The sequence below is a fragment of the Coregonus lavaretus genome (genome assembly GCF_964263955.1).
Source record: "Coregonus lavaretus genome assembly, chromosome: 16".
NCBI lineage: Eukaryota > Metazoa > Chordata > Actinopteri > Salmoniformes > Salmonidae > Coregonus > Coregonus lavaretus.
Genome location: NC_140003.1, coordinates 39,448,525 through 39,466,088, shown reverse-complemented (window position 1 = coordinate 39,466,088; position 17,564 = coordinate 39,448,525). Strand labels below are relative to the sequence as shown.

Genomic DNA, 17,564 nt, shown 5'->3' with positions numbered 1-17,564 from the left:
TGCATGTAATTGTGATGAACGCTGTAGGAGAGAGGAATAAGTGGCTCTGTCGTAGCCGGCCGCGACCGGGAGACCCATGGGGCGGCGTCGTCCAGAGTAGGGGAGGGAATGGCCGGCAGGGATGTAGCTCAGTTGGTAGAGCATGGCGTTTGCAACGCCAGGGTTGTGGGTTCGATTCCCACGGGGGGCCAGTATAAAAATAATGTATGCACTCTCTAACTGTAAGTCGCTCTGGATAAGAGCGTCTGCTAAATGACTAAAATGTAAATGTAAAAAATGTATAACATTGTGGGAGAGACAAAAAGTGAGTTAAAAACACCCTAAATATGTTTAGAACTACAAATGAACTTTCTTCTGTCGATTCTTGTTTTTTTTTATGTCACAATTCCAACCCTCCTCCTTTATCCGGGCTTGGGACCTTAGACCGCTGCACCACTCGGGAGCCCAGGCTGTATCACTGTAAGGGTCTGTAAGGGTCTGCAAGGACATCCGATTTCTAAGTTTGCTTTTTACCACACTCATCTGGCTGAATACTCTCTCGACTTCAGCATTAGAGTGTGGCAAGGACAACACAGACACAGCAGCTATGGCAAGTTCTTGAAACGGGGTGATATCAGCTGCATCCCTGAACTTCCAAATCTCACTCCAGAAGCCCAGTGTGTTTTTTGTCTCATTCCATTTACTAAGATGGATGGTACGCCATTGCTGGACAATCTTGTCTATCTCTGCAGGGGAGTAGCCAAGGAGCTTGGCAATTTTTCTATTTCTCCAGGGCTCTTATTGTGCTTTAGAGTTTCCTCCACATTGAAAACTGACATGTACTGCAATGCTTCGATGTTGTCCGACAGTCTCACCCTCAACTCATTAGTGAGGGAGATGGTGAAGGCTACACACCGCTTTCGGGCATTGTTTTCATCCTCAGGCGCAAGGTGGAGCTCAGCTGCCTTTGACTCAAAAAGGTAACCAAGGTACGGTTTGGGACTGATGTATCCATCTATTGGCCCTTTGAGTACATCAACATTTGCCAGTGGATTCAGCACCCTGCTGCTCACAGACTTGATCAGGCTAACCAAGCTGTCAAGTAGCTTAAGAGGATCTACTTGCTCTCCCTCAAAAGCCTTGATGGCCAACTGTACCTCACCCAGCACTGACTTCAAAAAAGTCAGATACAATATGTTTTGAGGATCACTGTACATGGAGTATAAAACCTCAGCCATGTAGCAGTGTTCACTGGACTTGGTGACTGCGAAATGCAGCCTAATCTCTTCCCACTGGTCCAAAATGCGTGAAACCGCAGGCTCAATGGAGAGCCAACGTGTGGCACACACCTTGGTTATCTGTAAAGGTTTCTCCCCACAGTTGATGGTCTCATACATGGCCTTGTAGGCCTCCCTGCGCTTTGGAGACACTGAAAACCAGTTAAAAGTCTCTCGTACCAAGTACTCCACACTACGGGGGATGGTGTCATTGGAAGCATGACTTACAGCAAGCTGCAGCGAGTGGCACACACAGTGAATAAGAACCAGATCTTTGAGGCCATACTCCTCCTTCAGCACTTTATGGACCCCATTGTTAATCCCCGTCATAACAGAGGCATTGTCAGTCCATATCCCCAGGATTTTCTATTTTTAAGACAACACTTCTCGAGGAAAGCCACAACAGCATGGGCTATAGATTTGGCATCTCCTCCCTCCAACTCAACAAGCCCCAGAAATGTTGATACAATTGTCTGCTTGGTGTCACTAAAGTACCTTATCACAACCCCCAGGTACTTAGAAACACTTACGTCCATGGACTCATCGAGGAGGAGGCTGAAACGCTGGTCACCCAAACCAGCGACCAACTTTTTCAGAAAGTATGGTGCTAGAACACCATTAATCATTTCTGTGCAATTTGACCTGTGCATTTTGAAGTGGGTAGCAGCAGTGGAGTCTGAGAAAGCAGCTCTACATGCTTCTCCAATGTGATCACATGCCAGCATAGAACAGTGTTCAGTGATAGCTAATGCCATGGTGGCCTCAGCCTTTTTTGCAGTCATTTTTTTTAAACCATAAATGGCAGCTTGTTTTGGATGGAACTGTAATAAGGCTTTGCCTTTTGAGTATGTTTTTGAGTTGTCATGTGTTTTTTTACATCACTAAGTTTGGTGTAGAAATCAGCCTTACAATACAGGCAGTATGCCCGTGTATCATCTCCAATAAACGGCTTCAACCAGCCTTTGAATTCAGGGTTTGATTCCCACACCTTTCTGTATTTTTGAGTGTACAGTTTAGAGACTGAGCCATGATGAGCTAGCCAGCTAGATGTTTAGCTTATGTCACAGAGAGGCACACAAACAGTGGGCGAGGTGAGTAAGTGACTGAGGCTGTGTGAGTCAAATGCAGTGATTTATATTTGTGCAGTAATTTATTTTAGACAAAGAACATTTTACATTTACATTCCGCCCTGAATGTAAGCCAGGGCGGGATCAGCCAGCGGTGGCTTCCCGCACGCATTCGTTTGCAGTCTGGACGCAGAGGGGTGAACATCTCTTGCTCTGACTGCAGCTGGGAGGGACTGCTGCGCGAGGACTGGGCCGCCTGTGAGTGCTTTTTGGATGGTGGGGCCCACGGGGTAGGGCCCACGGCAGCACCCGCTGCTCGTTGAGAAGAGTAAGAACGATACGTGCTTTCACGTCAAGAGTCTCCAAAAGTATCCAATAACACCAGAAAAAGTCGCTAGATTTGTCGCTAGTCGATTTTTTTGAAAATGTGTCGCTAGAGGGGTCTGAATACTCGCTAAAAAATAGCGACAAAGTCGCTAAATTGCCAACACTGCACAGTTCCTTCTTATCCAGCAGGGAGCAACCTTCTATTATATAACTGTGACGTAAAATATTGGTCATACTGTGTAGAAGACTGAGCGCGCGCTGCAGACTGCAAAGATACGAGACTGAGCCTGGGTTCTGCCTTTGTGCACGGACCGCTTTTGGTGAGTAGGCTAGCCAGCTTGTTAGCGTTGTAATATTGATAAAGTCATCTGCAAATAATACATTCAGTCGGCCCTATTAAAATGAGTGGTTTGTTTTTGTTGTGGTCTTCTAGCTTCAGTGTCTGGGCGAGGTCTTGGTCGTTTATGACAGCTCGCTAACGTTAGCCAGCTAGCTAGCTAGCTACCCAGCGTTCTCTGGCCACGCAGTTGTTAGCCTAGCTAACAGCTATACCTTAATGTAGCTAGCAAGCTAGGCTAAAACGACGCCAGTGATTGTTCCTTTGTTCATTTTTTACCTATTTCTCTACTTTGTCTCAAAGCTGGTCCGATTAATAGTAGGCTAACTAACGAACATATATCTGACATCTCTTGTTCAACTGGGACTTTGTCTTTGGCTAACGTCAGCAGTTAGCTAACGTTAATTAGCAAGAAAGCTAATAGACAATGGTAATTGGTAGGTGGGGAATCAAATGGCAACTTTCAAAATAGTTAACCAACGTTACTGTTTAAAGTTGTATCTTGTAAGACTAGTTGGATAACTTTCTAAAGGGGAATCACTTAAACTGGTTAGCTAGTAGTTGTAGTTCCCTGTAATATGGATATCGAGTTGAGTTTACTACGCTAGGTAGTAATTTACGTTAGCTACTGTAACTATCTAGTTGGTTGTGCTCGATTTAAAACATCAAGGTGTGTCGTTTCCATGATCACCAGCCAGGGTTATTAGTTAGTTGGCTTAATCGTAGGGCCAACCATAGAAATTCAATCTCTGAAATGCAATCTATAAAATTATCTTCTACTCTTCCCTTCACTCGTCTCTCCTCATCTCAAGAATAGAGTGAGTGTGTCAGTTTCATAAAGCTTTTCATCATGGCTAGTCAGTCGATGGAGATCATGGCCAAAGCGCTGGAGCAGCAGGTGCTGCAGTCAGCCAGAATGGTGGAGGAGCAGTTGGACAAAGAGCTGGGGAAGCTGGAGCGTATGGATGATGACGAGATGGAAAAGCTGAAGGAGAGGAGGATGGAGGCCCTCAAGAAATCCCAGAAACAGAAGCAGGTAGGAAAGGCTGAGGATCGCAAAATGGTGGATGCCTAACAAGCATTTGCTTTAGTCCATCCACTTACACTACATGACTTGCACTATGTGGACACCTGCTTATTGAACATCTCATTCCAAAATCATAAACATGGGCATTAATATGGAGTTGGTTCCCCTTTGCTGCTATAACAGCCTCCACTCGTCTGGGAAGGCTTTCCACTAGCTGTTGGCGCATTGCTGCGGGGACTTGCTTCCATTCAGCCGCTAGCATTAGTGAGGTCGGGGACTCATGTTAGGTGATTAGGCCTGGCTTGCAGTCGGCGTTCCAGTTCATCCCAAAGGTATTAGATAGGGTTGAGGTCAGGGCTCTGTACAGGCCAGTCAAGTTCTTCCACACCGATCAACAAACCATTTCTGTATGGACCTTGCTTCGTGCACGGGGGCATTGTCATGCTGAAACAGGAAAAGGCCTTCCCCAAACGGTTGCCACAAAGTTGGAGGCACAGAATCATCTAAGATTTCCCTTCACTGGAACTAAGGGGCCTAGCCCAAACCATGAAAAACAGCCCCAGACCATTATTCCTCCTCCACCAAACTTTACAGTTGGCACTATGCATTGGGACAGGTAGCGTTCTCCTGGCATCCGCCAAACCCAGATTTGTCCGTTGGACTGCCAGATGGTGAAGGGTGATTCATCACTCCAGAGAACGCGTTTCCACTGCAACAGAGTCCAATTGCGGCAAGCTTTACACCACTCCAGCCGACGTTTGGCATTGCGGATGGTGATTTTAGGCTTATGTGCGGCTGCTCGGCCATGGAAACCCATTTCATGAAGCTCCCGACAAACAGTTATTGTGCTGACGTTTCTTCCAGAGGCTGTTTGGAACTCGGTAGTGAGTGTTGCAACCGAGGACAGACTATTCATACGCGCTTCAGCACTCGGTGGTCCAGTTCTGTGAGCTTGTGTGGCCTATCACTTCGCGGCTGAACCATTGTTGCTCCTAGACGTTTCTACTTCACAATAACAGCACTTACAGTTGACCGGGGGCGCTCTAGCAGGGCAGAAATTTTACGAACAGACTTGTTGGAAAGGTAGCATCCTTTGACGGTCCCACGTTGAAAGTCACTGAGCTCTTCAGTAAGGCCATTCTACTGCCAATGTTTGTCTATGGAGATTACATAGCTGTGCTCGATTGTATACACCTGTCAGCAATGGGTGTGGCTGAAATGGCCAAATCCACTAATTTTGGAGGGGTGTCCACATACTTTTGTGTGTTTAGATATTGTATTTCATACCAGTAACAACTCATCATGGCATCTTTGTGCTCTGTCCCATAAGGAGTGGCTGTCTAAAGGGCATGGGGAGTACAAGGAGATCCCCAGTGAGAAAGACTTCTTCCCCGAGGTGAAGGAGAGCAATCGTGTGGTCTGCCATTTCTACAGAGACTCCACCTTCAGGTTGGCAACACAGCAATGTTTTCCTCTTTTCCTGTTCTTCTGCCGTTCCAGGCCGCAAACCTATTTACTGCTGCTAATGAATTGAGCATATATCCGGGGTGACCTTACCCACCCCAAATCCTAAGAAAAGGATTAGAAAGGGATTTATTGCCCAGTAAACCTTAATTGCAGCTTCTACCAGGAGCTAACCCTGCTGTCTCCTCCCCCTGCATTATAAAGATGCAAGATCCTGGACAAGCACCTGGGCATCCTGGCCAAGAAGCACCTGGAGACTAAGTTCATCAAGCTGAATGTGGACAAGGCGCCGTTCCTGACAGAGAGGCTGCGGATCAAGGTGATTCCCACGCTGGCGCTGGTTAAGGACGGGAAGACCAAGGATTACGTGGTGGGATTCACCGACCTGGGGAACACTGACGAGTTCCCCACAGAGGTGCTGGAGTGGCGACTGGGCTGCTCTGACGTCATCAACTACAGGTACACAGACAGGAGTGATTTCCTACAGATAATCACACCTCTAGCTAGGATGATGATCCGTCTAGGTATTTCCTGTCAGGCATGAGGCCATTGGTTCATGTGCAAAGGAATAGAAAGTCTTATCTGTTCATGCACAACCACATGCTGATTAGTCTTATAAAGGGATACTAGATAGCATGCTAGCCAATGCCCATAGACTACCAGGCATTGCGCTAACGCTAGTTAGCATTGGCTCACAAACCTACCTCTAACTTCCTTAATACTGGACACAGACATAAAAATGGTGTATATAGACAAAAAAAAGGTAATCTGACTCTGGAAGTAGATAAAGAGCCTCATTGCCAAAATCTCAAAGTATCCATTTAACAGTCCTACCTGTCATGTGATGTCATAACACCTCTCTACCCTGGTCTTTTCCTCCAGTGGTAACCTAATGGAACCCCCCACCCTGACACAGAAATCTGGTTCAAAGTTCACCAAGGTGGAGAAGAAGACCATCAGAGGGAGAGGACACGATTCAGACTCTGGTTCTGAAGATGACTAGAAGACCCTGTCAGCCTTCAACCTCTGTCTCTCTCTCAGGGCTAATACCAACTAACCGGCAGAACCATCTCCTCCAGTTTTCATTTCCTTCCCCCTTCTGTAATTTCCTTATTTATTCTAGTCTTCCATGCTTTCTTTTCCCATTTATTTTATGGATGAAATTCAGACTTATTGTGTATGGACTTTAAATCATATTTTTTAGTTCATTTGCAATACGTTCACTAGCTTTTCGGTTATTTATATTCGACTGGCAAGTAAAAGGAGGATTCCTGTCTGAGCCACTGAACTCTCATTCTGCTGACTGGCTCCCCTTGAAATAGTTATGCGCTGAAATGTTTCATTTGATTCCAATTGAAGTCTAGAACCTGACCCTCAGCCTTGATGCGTTTACCCTCAATTATCATAACAGATTTGATTCTAATTTATGGACTCGCAATTTCAACAACCATCCTTACTAACCGTAAAGCTAGCTACATTAACATCGATCCATGTCATTTGCCTTTGTTGAACCGATGCGTGGGCGAACTCATTATCCAGTGGTTCATTAGCAACAACCAAGTGCCAGCTTCATTCCACAACCTCCATCCTCTTCCTTCCAGTCTTGTCAGTGTGTGATGGTAGGAAGCCATAGGCTACAGGTTTGAGGTTTTCTATAAAAATTAGTTTGATCTTAATAAAATAAGCTGATCATCACTGGCGCTTTGCATTTCCCTCTGACTTCCTTTTGGGGGGGGGGGGGGGAGAGACTTGGCTAGAGTAGTGCTAGCTATGACTTGAAGGCTTTGGGCTCTACAGGTTTGAGAAGGTGGTGTACGATCAGCTCTCCTTTGTTGTTCAGGTAGGTGTCTGCCACAGCTTCCTCATCAGGGAGACCATGGGGCAGCTTGAGTGGCTGGATCCTGGACAGAGAGAACGAGGGATCAATGGTATTCTGTAATGAATGTGGCTATACACTGAACAAAAATATAAATGCAACAATTTAAGTTCATAAAAGGAAATCAGTCAACGGAAATAAGTTCAGTAGGCCTTAAATCTATGGATTTCACATGACACTCAACAGGTATACAGCAGCATATACTTCACAGGAATTAAATTATGTATGTGATATTAGCCCTGTACTAATGTCAAATTAATAACTTAGGTCTTACCTCACAAGGTGTTTGATACATTTCAGCTGGTTGTTGACTGAAGGGATGTTCTTGTGAATTACAGGTATGTATGCCTGAGTAGAGGAGGAGCAATGAAAAATCACAGTGGTGGAAAAAGTACCCAATTGTCATACTTCAGTAAAAGTAATGATACCTTAATAGAAAATTACTCAAGTAAGTCATCCAGTAAAAAAGCATCAAAAGTAAATGTAATTGCTAAAATATGCTCAAGTATCAAAAGTAAAAGTATCATCATTTCAAAATCCTCAATCTACACACAATACCCCATAATGACAAAGCGAAAAGTATTTTTGAAATGTTTGCTAATTTATAAATAAAACATGGAAATATTACATTTACATAAGTATTCAGACAAGAAATTGAGCTCCGATGCATCCTGTTTCCATTGATTATCCTTGATGTTTCTATAACTTGGAGTCCAACCTTGGTTAAATTCAATTGATTGGACATGATTTGGAAAGGCACACACAGTTGACAGTGCATGTCAGAGCAAAAACCAAGCCATGAGGTCGAAGGAATTGTCTGTAGAGCTCCGAGACAGGATTGTGTCGAGGCACAGATCTGGGGAAGGGTACCAAAACATTTATTCAGCATTGAAGGTCCCCAAGAACACAGTGGCCTCCATCATTCTTAAATGGAAGAAGTTTGGAACCACCAAGACCTTTCCTAAAGCTGGCCACCCGGCCAAACTGAGCAACCAGGGGAGAAGGGTCTTGGTGACCAAGAACCCGATGGTCCCTCTGACAGAGCTCCAGAGTTCCTCTGTGGAGAAGGGAAAATCTTCCAGAAGGACAACCATCTCTGCAGCACTCCACCAATCAGGCTTTTATGGTAGAGTGGCCAGACAGAAGCCACTCCTCAGTAAAAGGCACATGACAGCCCGCTTGGAGTTTGGTGTGCCAAGCTTGTAGTGTCATACCCAAGAAGACTTGAGGCTGTAATCGCTGCCAAAGGTGCTTCAACAAAGTACTGAGTAAAGTATGGAGGACTAAAAGTGCCACAATTAAATAAATAAATACACCATTAAATAATTACTTAAATGTGTCATTAATTAATTCAAATTTGAATTAAATACATAAATGTGTTATTAAATGTGTCATTAATTAATTCAAATACCGATTCATTTTATGTAAAAGACATATATAATAATTTCACTATTTACATTTACATTTCATGATCCTGCGTTGCAGTGATTCATGAATTACTTAAAACTGTCAAACTGACCCATCAAAAGTTGGTAGGCGGAACCTAACGCCTGATTGGTTACCCTCTGCATCAAGCCAAGACAAATCAATTCCGGATAATGGATTGATGCAGAGCTACTGAACACATTCCAATACACTGGGTGGCGCTATTCACCTCTACGTTGGTTTAGTTACACGGTTAAACAGAACTTTCATTGCAACGGCTAAAAATCAAGAGAAGACTCGGTCCTGCTAGCCCCAATGTTGAGACGCTGTGTGAGGTGCAGTTTGAATTAATTAATGACACATTTAATAACACATTTATGTATTTAATTCAAATTGTAATTAATTAATGACACATTTAAGTAATTATTTAATGGTGTATTTATTTATTTAATTGTGGCACTTTTAGTCCTCCATAGGTACCAGGTACTTTTTTTCGTAATGGAAAACCAAAAAAGGCAAGGCGAGGCGAGTAGGTACCATGTAATGGAAAAGCACCATTAGATTTTGAAGAAGTGTAATATCGTTACATGGTAAGTTTAGTATTTTCCTGGTTTCAAAGGCTGCATTACAGTAAAGTGATGTCATTTTCTGAACTTACCAGACTGTTCTAGCTGTTCTATTATTTGCCTTTTACCACTTAGTCATTATATCCACAATATGATAGTTATTTATCCGAAATCTAAATGTGGAAGATATTTTGTGAATGCACCAATTGTAAACCTTACAATATCGTTGCAATATCGACATCAAGGTGTTAGGTCAAAAATGTGATATTTGATTTTCTCCATATTGCCCAGCCCTAATGTCAATGCATACACAGTTCAGATGAATTGACACAAGTTCAGTGTCTTTGAAAACATTAACACACTGTGCAGTAGTTGACTTTTTTTTCTTCCATTTACTAAAATCAAACTGTTCTGCACCTTCAGTGCTAACAGTACAGCATTCATGTTAGTCATTCTGTGGACCATAATGAGACAGGAAGCTTCAAAGAAACAGCTTTTTTTCCTTTCTTTTAAAAGGAAAGTAAACTTTCAGTTTTTCCTTGCTTGTTCTAACACAACAAATAAAAACATGGGTTGGACATCAGTCTAAGATTCTTGATAACACTTCCACAGTCTCTACATATAGTCTAAGTGCATCAGTAACAGAAACTCCTGGAGCTGGCAAAATTGCAACCTCTTCATCTGAGAGCTCACGGGCCAGCTGAACCTCGGGGACTGACACAGTGCCTCGATGAAGGCAGTGAGGTCCGTTCCAATCGATCCCATATTCTTCAGGAACCTGAATGGATGACAAGCATAATCAGTCTTGTACTTAAAACTAGTTTGACATGTCCTTACACAAGATTGTTATTTTTGGTCACCAAGGCAGTGAGAAATTAAATGTTACTTATTCAGTTTTTTTTTAAATAATACAGCTTTGCATAGTATGCACTGTAGAAACTAAAGCTCACAGGTTGATCTTTAAAAGCTCGGGAGATTTTAAAGAGACAATAATCTATAGTAAATGTTTCATTTAAAGTATCACATTTAGCACCATTTTTTTCTCCCATAATTCCTTTGGGGAAACAATTTTAAGAAAGTGTTTAAAGTTCATTGTTAACCTCAGTAGGATCCTCCTCAGGGCCTTGCTCTCTGTAACTTCTCCAGAGTTGCTGTGGTGACTGATTCCTTTCAGTTCTAAGACCGTGGAAGTTCCAAGCATCTCGAAAAGAGTTGAGGCTTTGCTGAACCAGTGGAAGGAAAATCCGGTGCAGAGCGAAAAGATGGACTTCATTGTCTGGATTCAGTGTCTCCTGATCTTCCAATGAAGTAAAGATCTGATAGAAGAGGTCCAGGGCATGCTCATAAACATCTCTCCACATCCTCTCTATTCTGTGTTTAGGATAAAATTGAGAAATTGTTAATTTATGACATATGCTAAAGTACATTCAACTAGTATGTTAGTTGTGTGAGCCTAGTTGCCAAACATATTTCTTTACCACTGATTGTGGACACTTCTGCCTGTGATGTGTGAATTCCTGTCGGTAGGTACCTCTGCTTCTGATCATGAATTCTGCTACATCTGCATTCTCCCCCCCTTTGTCAGACCGTACCCTTGATGGCAGCCCATACTGCTCAACAGCGGCGATAAAGCTCTGTAAGACCGTATGAGCTCTATTATTGCCGGCCACAGTCAGGTAGACCACTAAACGACTGAATCCATCCACCCCACCGTGGACAACAAATCTCCACCTGTTGCAAACACATGAAAAAATATAACTTTATTGTATAACAATTGTAATGAAACATATAGAAAGATGCATTGTTTATCTGCTAATATCACTGACCTGATAAGCTTATGGTGGCCATCTATATGCCACAAAGAGTTTGGGCCAGGAACAAAATACTGCCGTCGCCTTAATACACGCAGCCTCAGACGTCTCATGTAGACTCCCTCTGCATTGACTCTGCGTAAAGACTCTTGCAGTCTTGAGACTGAGGGGAGGAATTTAAAATGAATAACCACACACTCACTGGCTACTTATTTTGAGGATATAGTGGTGTCATAATAAAATAAATAATGTGTGTAAAACAGTCAACTATTACAGAACCACCACAGCTTCAAAAATGTACTTTACTGTCAGATATTGTACATATACATACATTATATATATATATATATATATATATATATATATATATATATATACATACACATATATATACACATATAAAAATTATATATACATATACATACATATATACATACATACATATATATATTTATATACATATACATACATATATATATATACATACATATACATACATACATATATTTATATATATATATTTATATATATATATATACATACACACATATATATACATATATATACACATATACATATATATACACATATACATATATATACACACATATATAGATCCACCTCTATTAAACAGGAGGCTAAAAATCACAGGACATGTCTATCCTGATGATACAAGTCAGCCGTCCTGAAATGTGTGTTTCTCTTCACATTTCTTCTACACATTCTACATCTCAGAGGCGATGTCTTTCCATAAGCGGGCTTCCTTCACCTTTCAAAGGGGCAGAGCTCCAAATTAAAAATACATTTAAATAATGCCCATATTATTATCTACTCACTTGGAACATGCACACCTCTTGCATTCAGGTGACCACGCATTAGCTTGTAGCCGGTGTTTGGATGACTTCTGTGAATTTCACTTACAATACGGTCTAACTCCTCATCATTCACAGCTGAATAGAGATCTGTCTTTCTGTACAAACAAGAAAAACACAACATCAAGTAATGTTACCTTAAAGTCATATTCTTTCCGAGTGTATGAGAGCAGCAATTCATAAACAGAAAACTCATGAATTTAGTGTAAATACCTTAAACTGTATTGTTGCATGCGCCTCCTGATGGTCCTCTTTGACACACCGAACATCGCTGCAATTTGAACTGCGGGAACTCCACAAAGAAGTTGATGCTCCAGAACTGCACTCGGTATGTCAAACGCCAAACGCCCCGGTCCCTGTGTGTGTTGGGCCTGAAGTGCCCTGGTACCAGAGAAGCGGTGGACAACTTCTTCTAGATTTGCAATCACTCTGTGGTCGATATCTTCGTCGGAAAGTGCGGAAATGACTCCAACAACTTCAATACGTTCCTCTGCTTTACTAGCTACATGCTCTGGGTCAGCAGGTCCTGCTTCTACATCCTCTGCTAAGTTTAAAATGTCTCTAACCAACTCCCTGGAAAGTTCACGGAGATCCTCCATTGTCTCTATCCAGGTTGGCCTACTCTCCTTCAGACCAAAGCAATGGATCAGACTAGATTCGCGTTAGCCCCGCCCACTGACTTTGATGGGTCAGTTTGACAGTTTTAAGTAATTCATGAATCACTGCAACGCAGGATCATGAAATGTAAATGTAAATAGTGAAATAATTATATATGTATTTTACATAAAATGAATCGGTATTTGAATTAATTAATGATACATTTAATTACACATTTATGTATTTAATTCTAATTTGAATTAATTAATGACACATTTAAGTAATTATTTAATGGTGTATTTATTTATTTAATTGTGGCACTTTTAGTCCTCCATATAAAGGGTCAGAATACTTATGTAAATGTAAAATGTTTTAATGTCTAAACCTGTTTTTGCTTTGACATTATTGGGTATTGTGAGTAGATTGATGAGGGAAAAATACTATTTAATCAATTTTAGAATAAGGCTGTAACATAACAAAATGTGTAAATAGTCAAGGGGTCTGAATACTTTCTGAATGCACTGTACCCCCCAAAACAACTTCAGTAGTACTTTAAAATAGTTTTACTTCAATACTTTACACCACTGCAATCACAGTAGAGCCAAGTTAGCAATCAGACTCATCATTACAACTTCACTGCATGACCTCAAGTACAGAGCACAGATAACTGAACTAAATACAAGTCTTGGAAGAGAAAAGGGTAACACTATGCAAAACACAGACACTTATTAGAGAGAGGTGGGCAATCTTCACTTAGTAGAATCAGGTGTATTACTACTTGGCTGGAGCAAAAGCCTGCACCCAGACGTCACAGGTTAAGATTTCCCACCACTAGGCTAGCCCCCCAGATGAGAAGTTATTAATCTAAGCTGATATGAACCCCACCTTCTGCAGCAGAGTCCCTCCACTAGCTTAATAATAATAATAAATAATATAGCTTCTTCTCCCAGTAGGGTCGGCGCATGGTGCTTTTGACCCGCGTCACCACGTGCAGTTTACTGGGCTGCTCCGGATTTCCACCATACTTCTCATGCTCTTGAGCCCGCTCGTCCAGCAACTGCAGACACAGAAAGACAGATTTACCATGGATTCATAAGAGTCCCAGGGTTTATTTAAAAATGAAATTTCCATTACATCACTGCCATTAGACTATGACCAAAGTTTAAGTAACATTAGGTAAGAAACTGTAGCTTTGAGTTGAGGCATTCATTGCATTTAGATGTAGGGCCTGCCCTGGGATGAAAGTCTGCAGCACCGCCCACCCTACCTCTTGTGGAATCCGTGCTCTGGTGAACTTGCTGCGGAATGAAATTAACCAAAGCAGGAGGCGTCGTTTCTGTTAAAGCCTAGAATAATACACAGAAATACTGTATCATCAAATATGCAACACATGAAGTGAATGTTGTACTAACTATGAAGGAGGAGTCAACTCAGATTATCCTATACCGAAAAAATATTTTCAAACATTTGCCAAATTATATATTTCCAAACAAATGTATGTATTCCAAATACATTTACTAAATGTATGTCATGAATTAAAATACATTTACAAATTCATAAAAAATTCATTTGGCCAATTTTTTTAATTTCACATGTATCCTACAACGCTTCCAAAAATATACATTGTAAATGTATTTTTTTCCCTGTATGGAAAACCCTACACAATGTGTTGTTTAAACAACCAGTCATTTGACTGATAGCTTAGTTACAACTGCCTGCCAGAAAGATCATTTTCCTTTAATAAACTAGACCATCCTTACCTGAATTGGGGAAAATATGTGAAGCCCACGACATAGCATTGCCATGTTTTTACTTGTTGGTTGATAGATGCGTGCAGGGACGCCAATGTTATAGCACAGAGTTTGTAAACCATTTTGGGTTATAGTCCAAAAACCATCATATGAGGATGGGCCGAGGCAAATACTGAAACCTACCGAGATATAAAGTGTTGTTTCAAAAATTTCATACAAACTAGCTACATTCTAAACAAAATCGAAATACAGCTAAAATAACGCTTCAGGATTCACAGAGGATTTTCACGTTTTCGCACTTATGACATTCAACGGATGTCGGAAGTAATCGGTCATCACTACAGCCACAAAGTCATAAACCCCGCCTATTTCTACAATTTATCTTCTTTAAAATGTTCGTTTAAACCTAACCGTAACCGCAATGATAACCTTATGCATAACCTTAACCTTAAATTAAGACCAAAAAGCACATTTTTGTTTAGCGATTTTTTTACGATATAGCCCTTTTTTCTACTTTGTGGCTGTGGTAACTAGTGGAAACCGAAGTCATCGGCATAGAAGTCACTTCTAAATATCACCGTACTACTTCAAAACTTGATCTTTATTGTTCCTGCATGGCTTTCATTAATTATTCAATGTTCCTTTTAGATACATGTTGCGGTTCGTTACTATCTTATATTGTATGGTTATATAGTTTGATTATTTTTACCCACATATTTCCTAAGAATGTCTTTACATTTCTATAGACATTTTAGATTTCATATCGCTACAATATGTTGCTCAGGGGAATTATTAGTGTTTCGTACCTCTGTAATGACGGCAGCAAATCAACCAATATCGGCAAGTTTCAGTGACATCAGATTTTGATTAGATGTAGGTTTGAATAAATGGAATTAAGCTAAAAGATTCATCTGATTTAGATATGCTCTAAGCATGACAAGTTTAAACAATCCCATACACGTTTAAGAATGGTCTATTGATGCATTGTATTGCCCAAGCAAGAAGACTGTTGATATGGCAAGCTGATTCAAACGAATAGGCCTTTAAAATTCCTGTGGCTACATACTCTAACCAGGTGAATGACAAATATCCACAATTTCCTCAAAATGTTAGTCCATTTTAACCAGATAGTGAACCGTGGCTCAAGTCCCTGGTATGGAGACCTCTGCCATCTCTGTCCTGAAGCGAGCAGTGGTGCTGGACCAGAGCTCGCGCTTCCAGGAGTCGCTAGTGTGCTACCAGGAGGGGATCCCGCTGCTGATGGACGTGCTGAAAGGCAACACACACAGCCAGTTGGGTATGGGTGACATCTGTTTTACTGATCTACTCGTCTGTCCCACAGCTGTGAAATATGACTCAAATAATGTCCACTATAAACAGAAGATAAAGGGCTACATGGACCGAGCAGAAGAGAGCAAAGTCCATGTCAACCACAGGAGGTCAGTGGCACCTTAATTGGGGAGGACGGGCTCGTGGTAATGGCTGGCTTCCATGTGTTTGATGCCATTCCATTTGCTCTGTCCCAGCCATTATAATGAGCCGTCCTCTCCTCAGCAGCCTCCACTGATATCAACCAACTAAAAGAAGATAATAGAGCTCAGTCAGCGAGATGATGTCACTTCCTTAAAGGAATCCTTTCCTGCATCTTACTGCTTCCTTCCTCTTCTTCCTCCTCCCCTTCCTCCCTCTCCTCTCCTCTCCCACTCAGAGGGGAAGTACCATGAGCAGATCAGGATAGCGGAGGACGCTACAGGCTATGGCTATGAGGCTCTGTTCATACCCTACAGCACCGAGGGGCTCACTGAGGTCTGGGTGGAGGACCCTTACGTACGACATATTCACCAGGTCATTTACCTGTACACTGTATCAAACACATTCACCAGATGAAATATTGTATAATGGTACTATTACCACAGGGTGTTCTGAATGCTACCTCCAAAGCTAGTTTGTCTATTAATATGATTGTGGAATGCTGTGTAGTACTAGGGCAAAAAACAAAACGTGCACCCAGGGGGAGCCCCAGGACCGAGTTTGGGAAACCCGGCCTTAGAGAGCTCGTCAGAAATGTCCAGATCTACTAGCTAACGTTTTTTAGCTAGGTTTTTTAGCCCATGGATTTTGTTGTAATGTTTGAGTCTCTCAAATATCACATGAATACACATTAGACATGTCAAAATGTATAGAATTGCAAGAAAATGAGCTGTAAAACTGCAAAATGTTCTCTGCACCCCGTGACAAAATGTGTAGAATTGCAGGAAATAAGCTTTAAACCTGCAAAATGTTCTCTCCACCAACAAGAGGGGTGTGAACAGTTTGTGTCATAAACCGTGCTTGTGCCCATAGAAATAGACGAGGCGTGCGAGCGAGCAGGAGAGGCGCGAGATGTTCCCCAATGCTGGAAGGGGGGCCTGAGTGAAAAGTTTGGGAACCCCTGAACTAACTAACTAACCAACTAACTAGCTAACTAACCCGCCTCTGTTCCACCCATCTCACATACACTATATATACAAAAGTATGTGGACACCCCATCAAATTAGTGGATTAGGCTATTTCAGCCACACCCATTGCTAACAGGTGTATAAAATCGAGCACACAGCCATGCAATCGCCATAGACAAGCATTGGCAGTAGAATGGCCTTACTGAAGAGCTCAGTGACTTTCAACGTGGCACCGTCATAGGATGCCACCTTTCCAACAAGTCAGTTCGTCAAATGTCTGCCCTACTACAGCTGCCCCGGTCAACTGTAAGTGCTGTTATTGTGAAGTGGCAACGTCTAGGAGCAACAATGGCTCAGCCGCGAAGTGGTAGGCCACACAAGCTCACAGAACTGGACTGCCGAGTTCTGAAGCGCGTAGCACATAAAAATAGTCTGTACTTGTTCACCAACAAACTAACATGGTCCAAGCACACCAAGACAGTCGTGAAGAGGGCACGAAAAAACCTATTCCACCTAAGGAGACTGAAAAGATTTGCCATGGATCCTCAGATCCTCAAAAGGTTCTACACTGCACCATCGAGAGCATCCTGACTGGTTGCATCACTGCCTGGTATGGCAACTGCTCAGCCTCCGACCACAAGGCACTACAGAGGGTAGTGTGTACGGCCCAGTACAACACTGGGGCCAAGCTTCCTGCCATTCAGGACTTCTATACCAGGCGGTGTCAGAGGAAAGCCCTAAAAATTGTCA

The 17,564-nt window shown here is 42.1% G+C and overlaps 2 protein-coding genes, 1 long non-coding RNA gene and 1 pseudogene across 5 annotated transcripts in view; 2 read left to right on the top strand and 2 right to left on the bottom strand.

Annotated features, from left to right (window-relative positions):
* Window positions 1–2,335: 2,335 nt before the first annotated feature.
* LOC311144154 (thioredoxin domain-containing protein 9-like) lies at window positions 2,336–7,190 on the top strand. 2 transcript variants are annotated; one of them, XM_084180150.1, is made up of 5 exons: window positions 2,336–2,970; window positions 3,805–4,023; window positions 5,345–5,463; window positions 5,683–5,937; window positions 6,361–7,190. In XM_084180150.1, exons 2-5 carry the CDS (start codon window positions 3,838–3,840, stop codon window positions 6,479–6,481), a joined length of 681 nt encoding a protein of 226 aa, XP_084036276.1. In that variant the 5' UTR covers window positions 2,336–2,970; window positions 3,805–3,837; the 3' UTR covers window positions 6,482–7,190. The 2 variants fall into 2 exon arrangements, with proteins under 2 accessions (XP_084036276.1, XP_084036275.1); XM_084180149.1 differs by having other exon boundaries at window positions 2,503–2,970; window positions 3,800–4,023.
* Window positions 7,191–7,215: 25 nt separating this feature from the next.
* On the bottom strand, window positions 7,216–14,669 carry LOC311144155 (large ribosomal subunit protein uL30m-like; annotated as a pseudogene). Its single transcript, XR_014615558.1, has 5 exons — window positions 14,386–14,669; window positions 13,893–13,971; window positions 13,534–13,682; window positions 7,629–7,702; window positions 7,216–7,379 (listed from the first exon to the last, which is right to left on the bottom strand). The product of XR_014615558.1 is annotated as a large ribosomal subunit protein uL30m-like (transcript).
* On the bottom strand, window positions 9,200–12,825 carry LOC311144156. Its single transcript, XR_014614470.1, has 5 exons — window positions 12,242–12,825; window positions 11,993–12,126; window positions 11,172–11,319; window positions 10,446–11,076; window positions 9,200–10,123 (listed from the first exon to the last, which is right to left on the bottom strand). It is a non-coding gene; the product is annotated as an uncharacterized lncRNA (long non-coding RNA).
* Window positions 14,670–15,531: 862 nt separating the features above from the next.
* LOC311143379 (rho guanine nucleotide exchange factor 7-like) overlaps window positions 15,532–17,564 on the top strand; it is a gene marked incomplete at both ends in the record, with an annotated part of 12,672 nt that continues 10,639 nt past the window's right edge. Inside the window, 2 exons of the mRNA XM_084179214.1 lie at window positions 15,532–15,673; window positions 16,085–16,221. Of these exons, the coding sequence (XP_084035340.1) occupies window positions 15,532–15,673; window positions 16,085–16,221 (279 nt within the window). The remainder of the gene's footprint in view (window positions 15,674–16,084; window positions 16,222–17,564) is intronic.

Bases quoted from the DNA above. Each gene is read 5' to 3' on its own strand.
- LOC311144154 (XM_084180150.1), top strand. From the start codon at position 3,838: ATGGCTAGTCAGTCGATGGAGATCATGGCCAAAGCGCTGGAGCAGCAG. The intron at 5,464-5,682 runs GTTGGCAACACA...TGCATTATAAAG, and splicing joins TACAGAGACTCCACCTTCAG to ATGCAAGATCCTGGACAAGC. The intron at 5,938-6,360 runs GTACACAGACAG...CTTTTCCTCCAG, and splicing joins TCTGACGTCATCAACTACAG to TGGTAACCTAATGGAACCCC.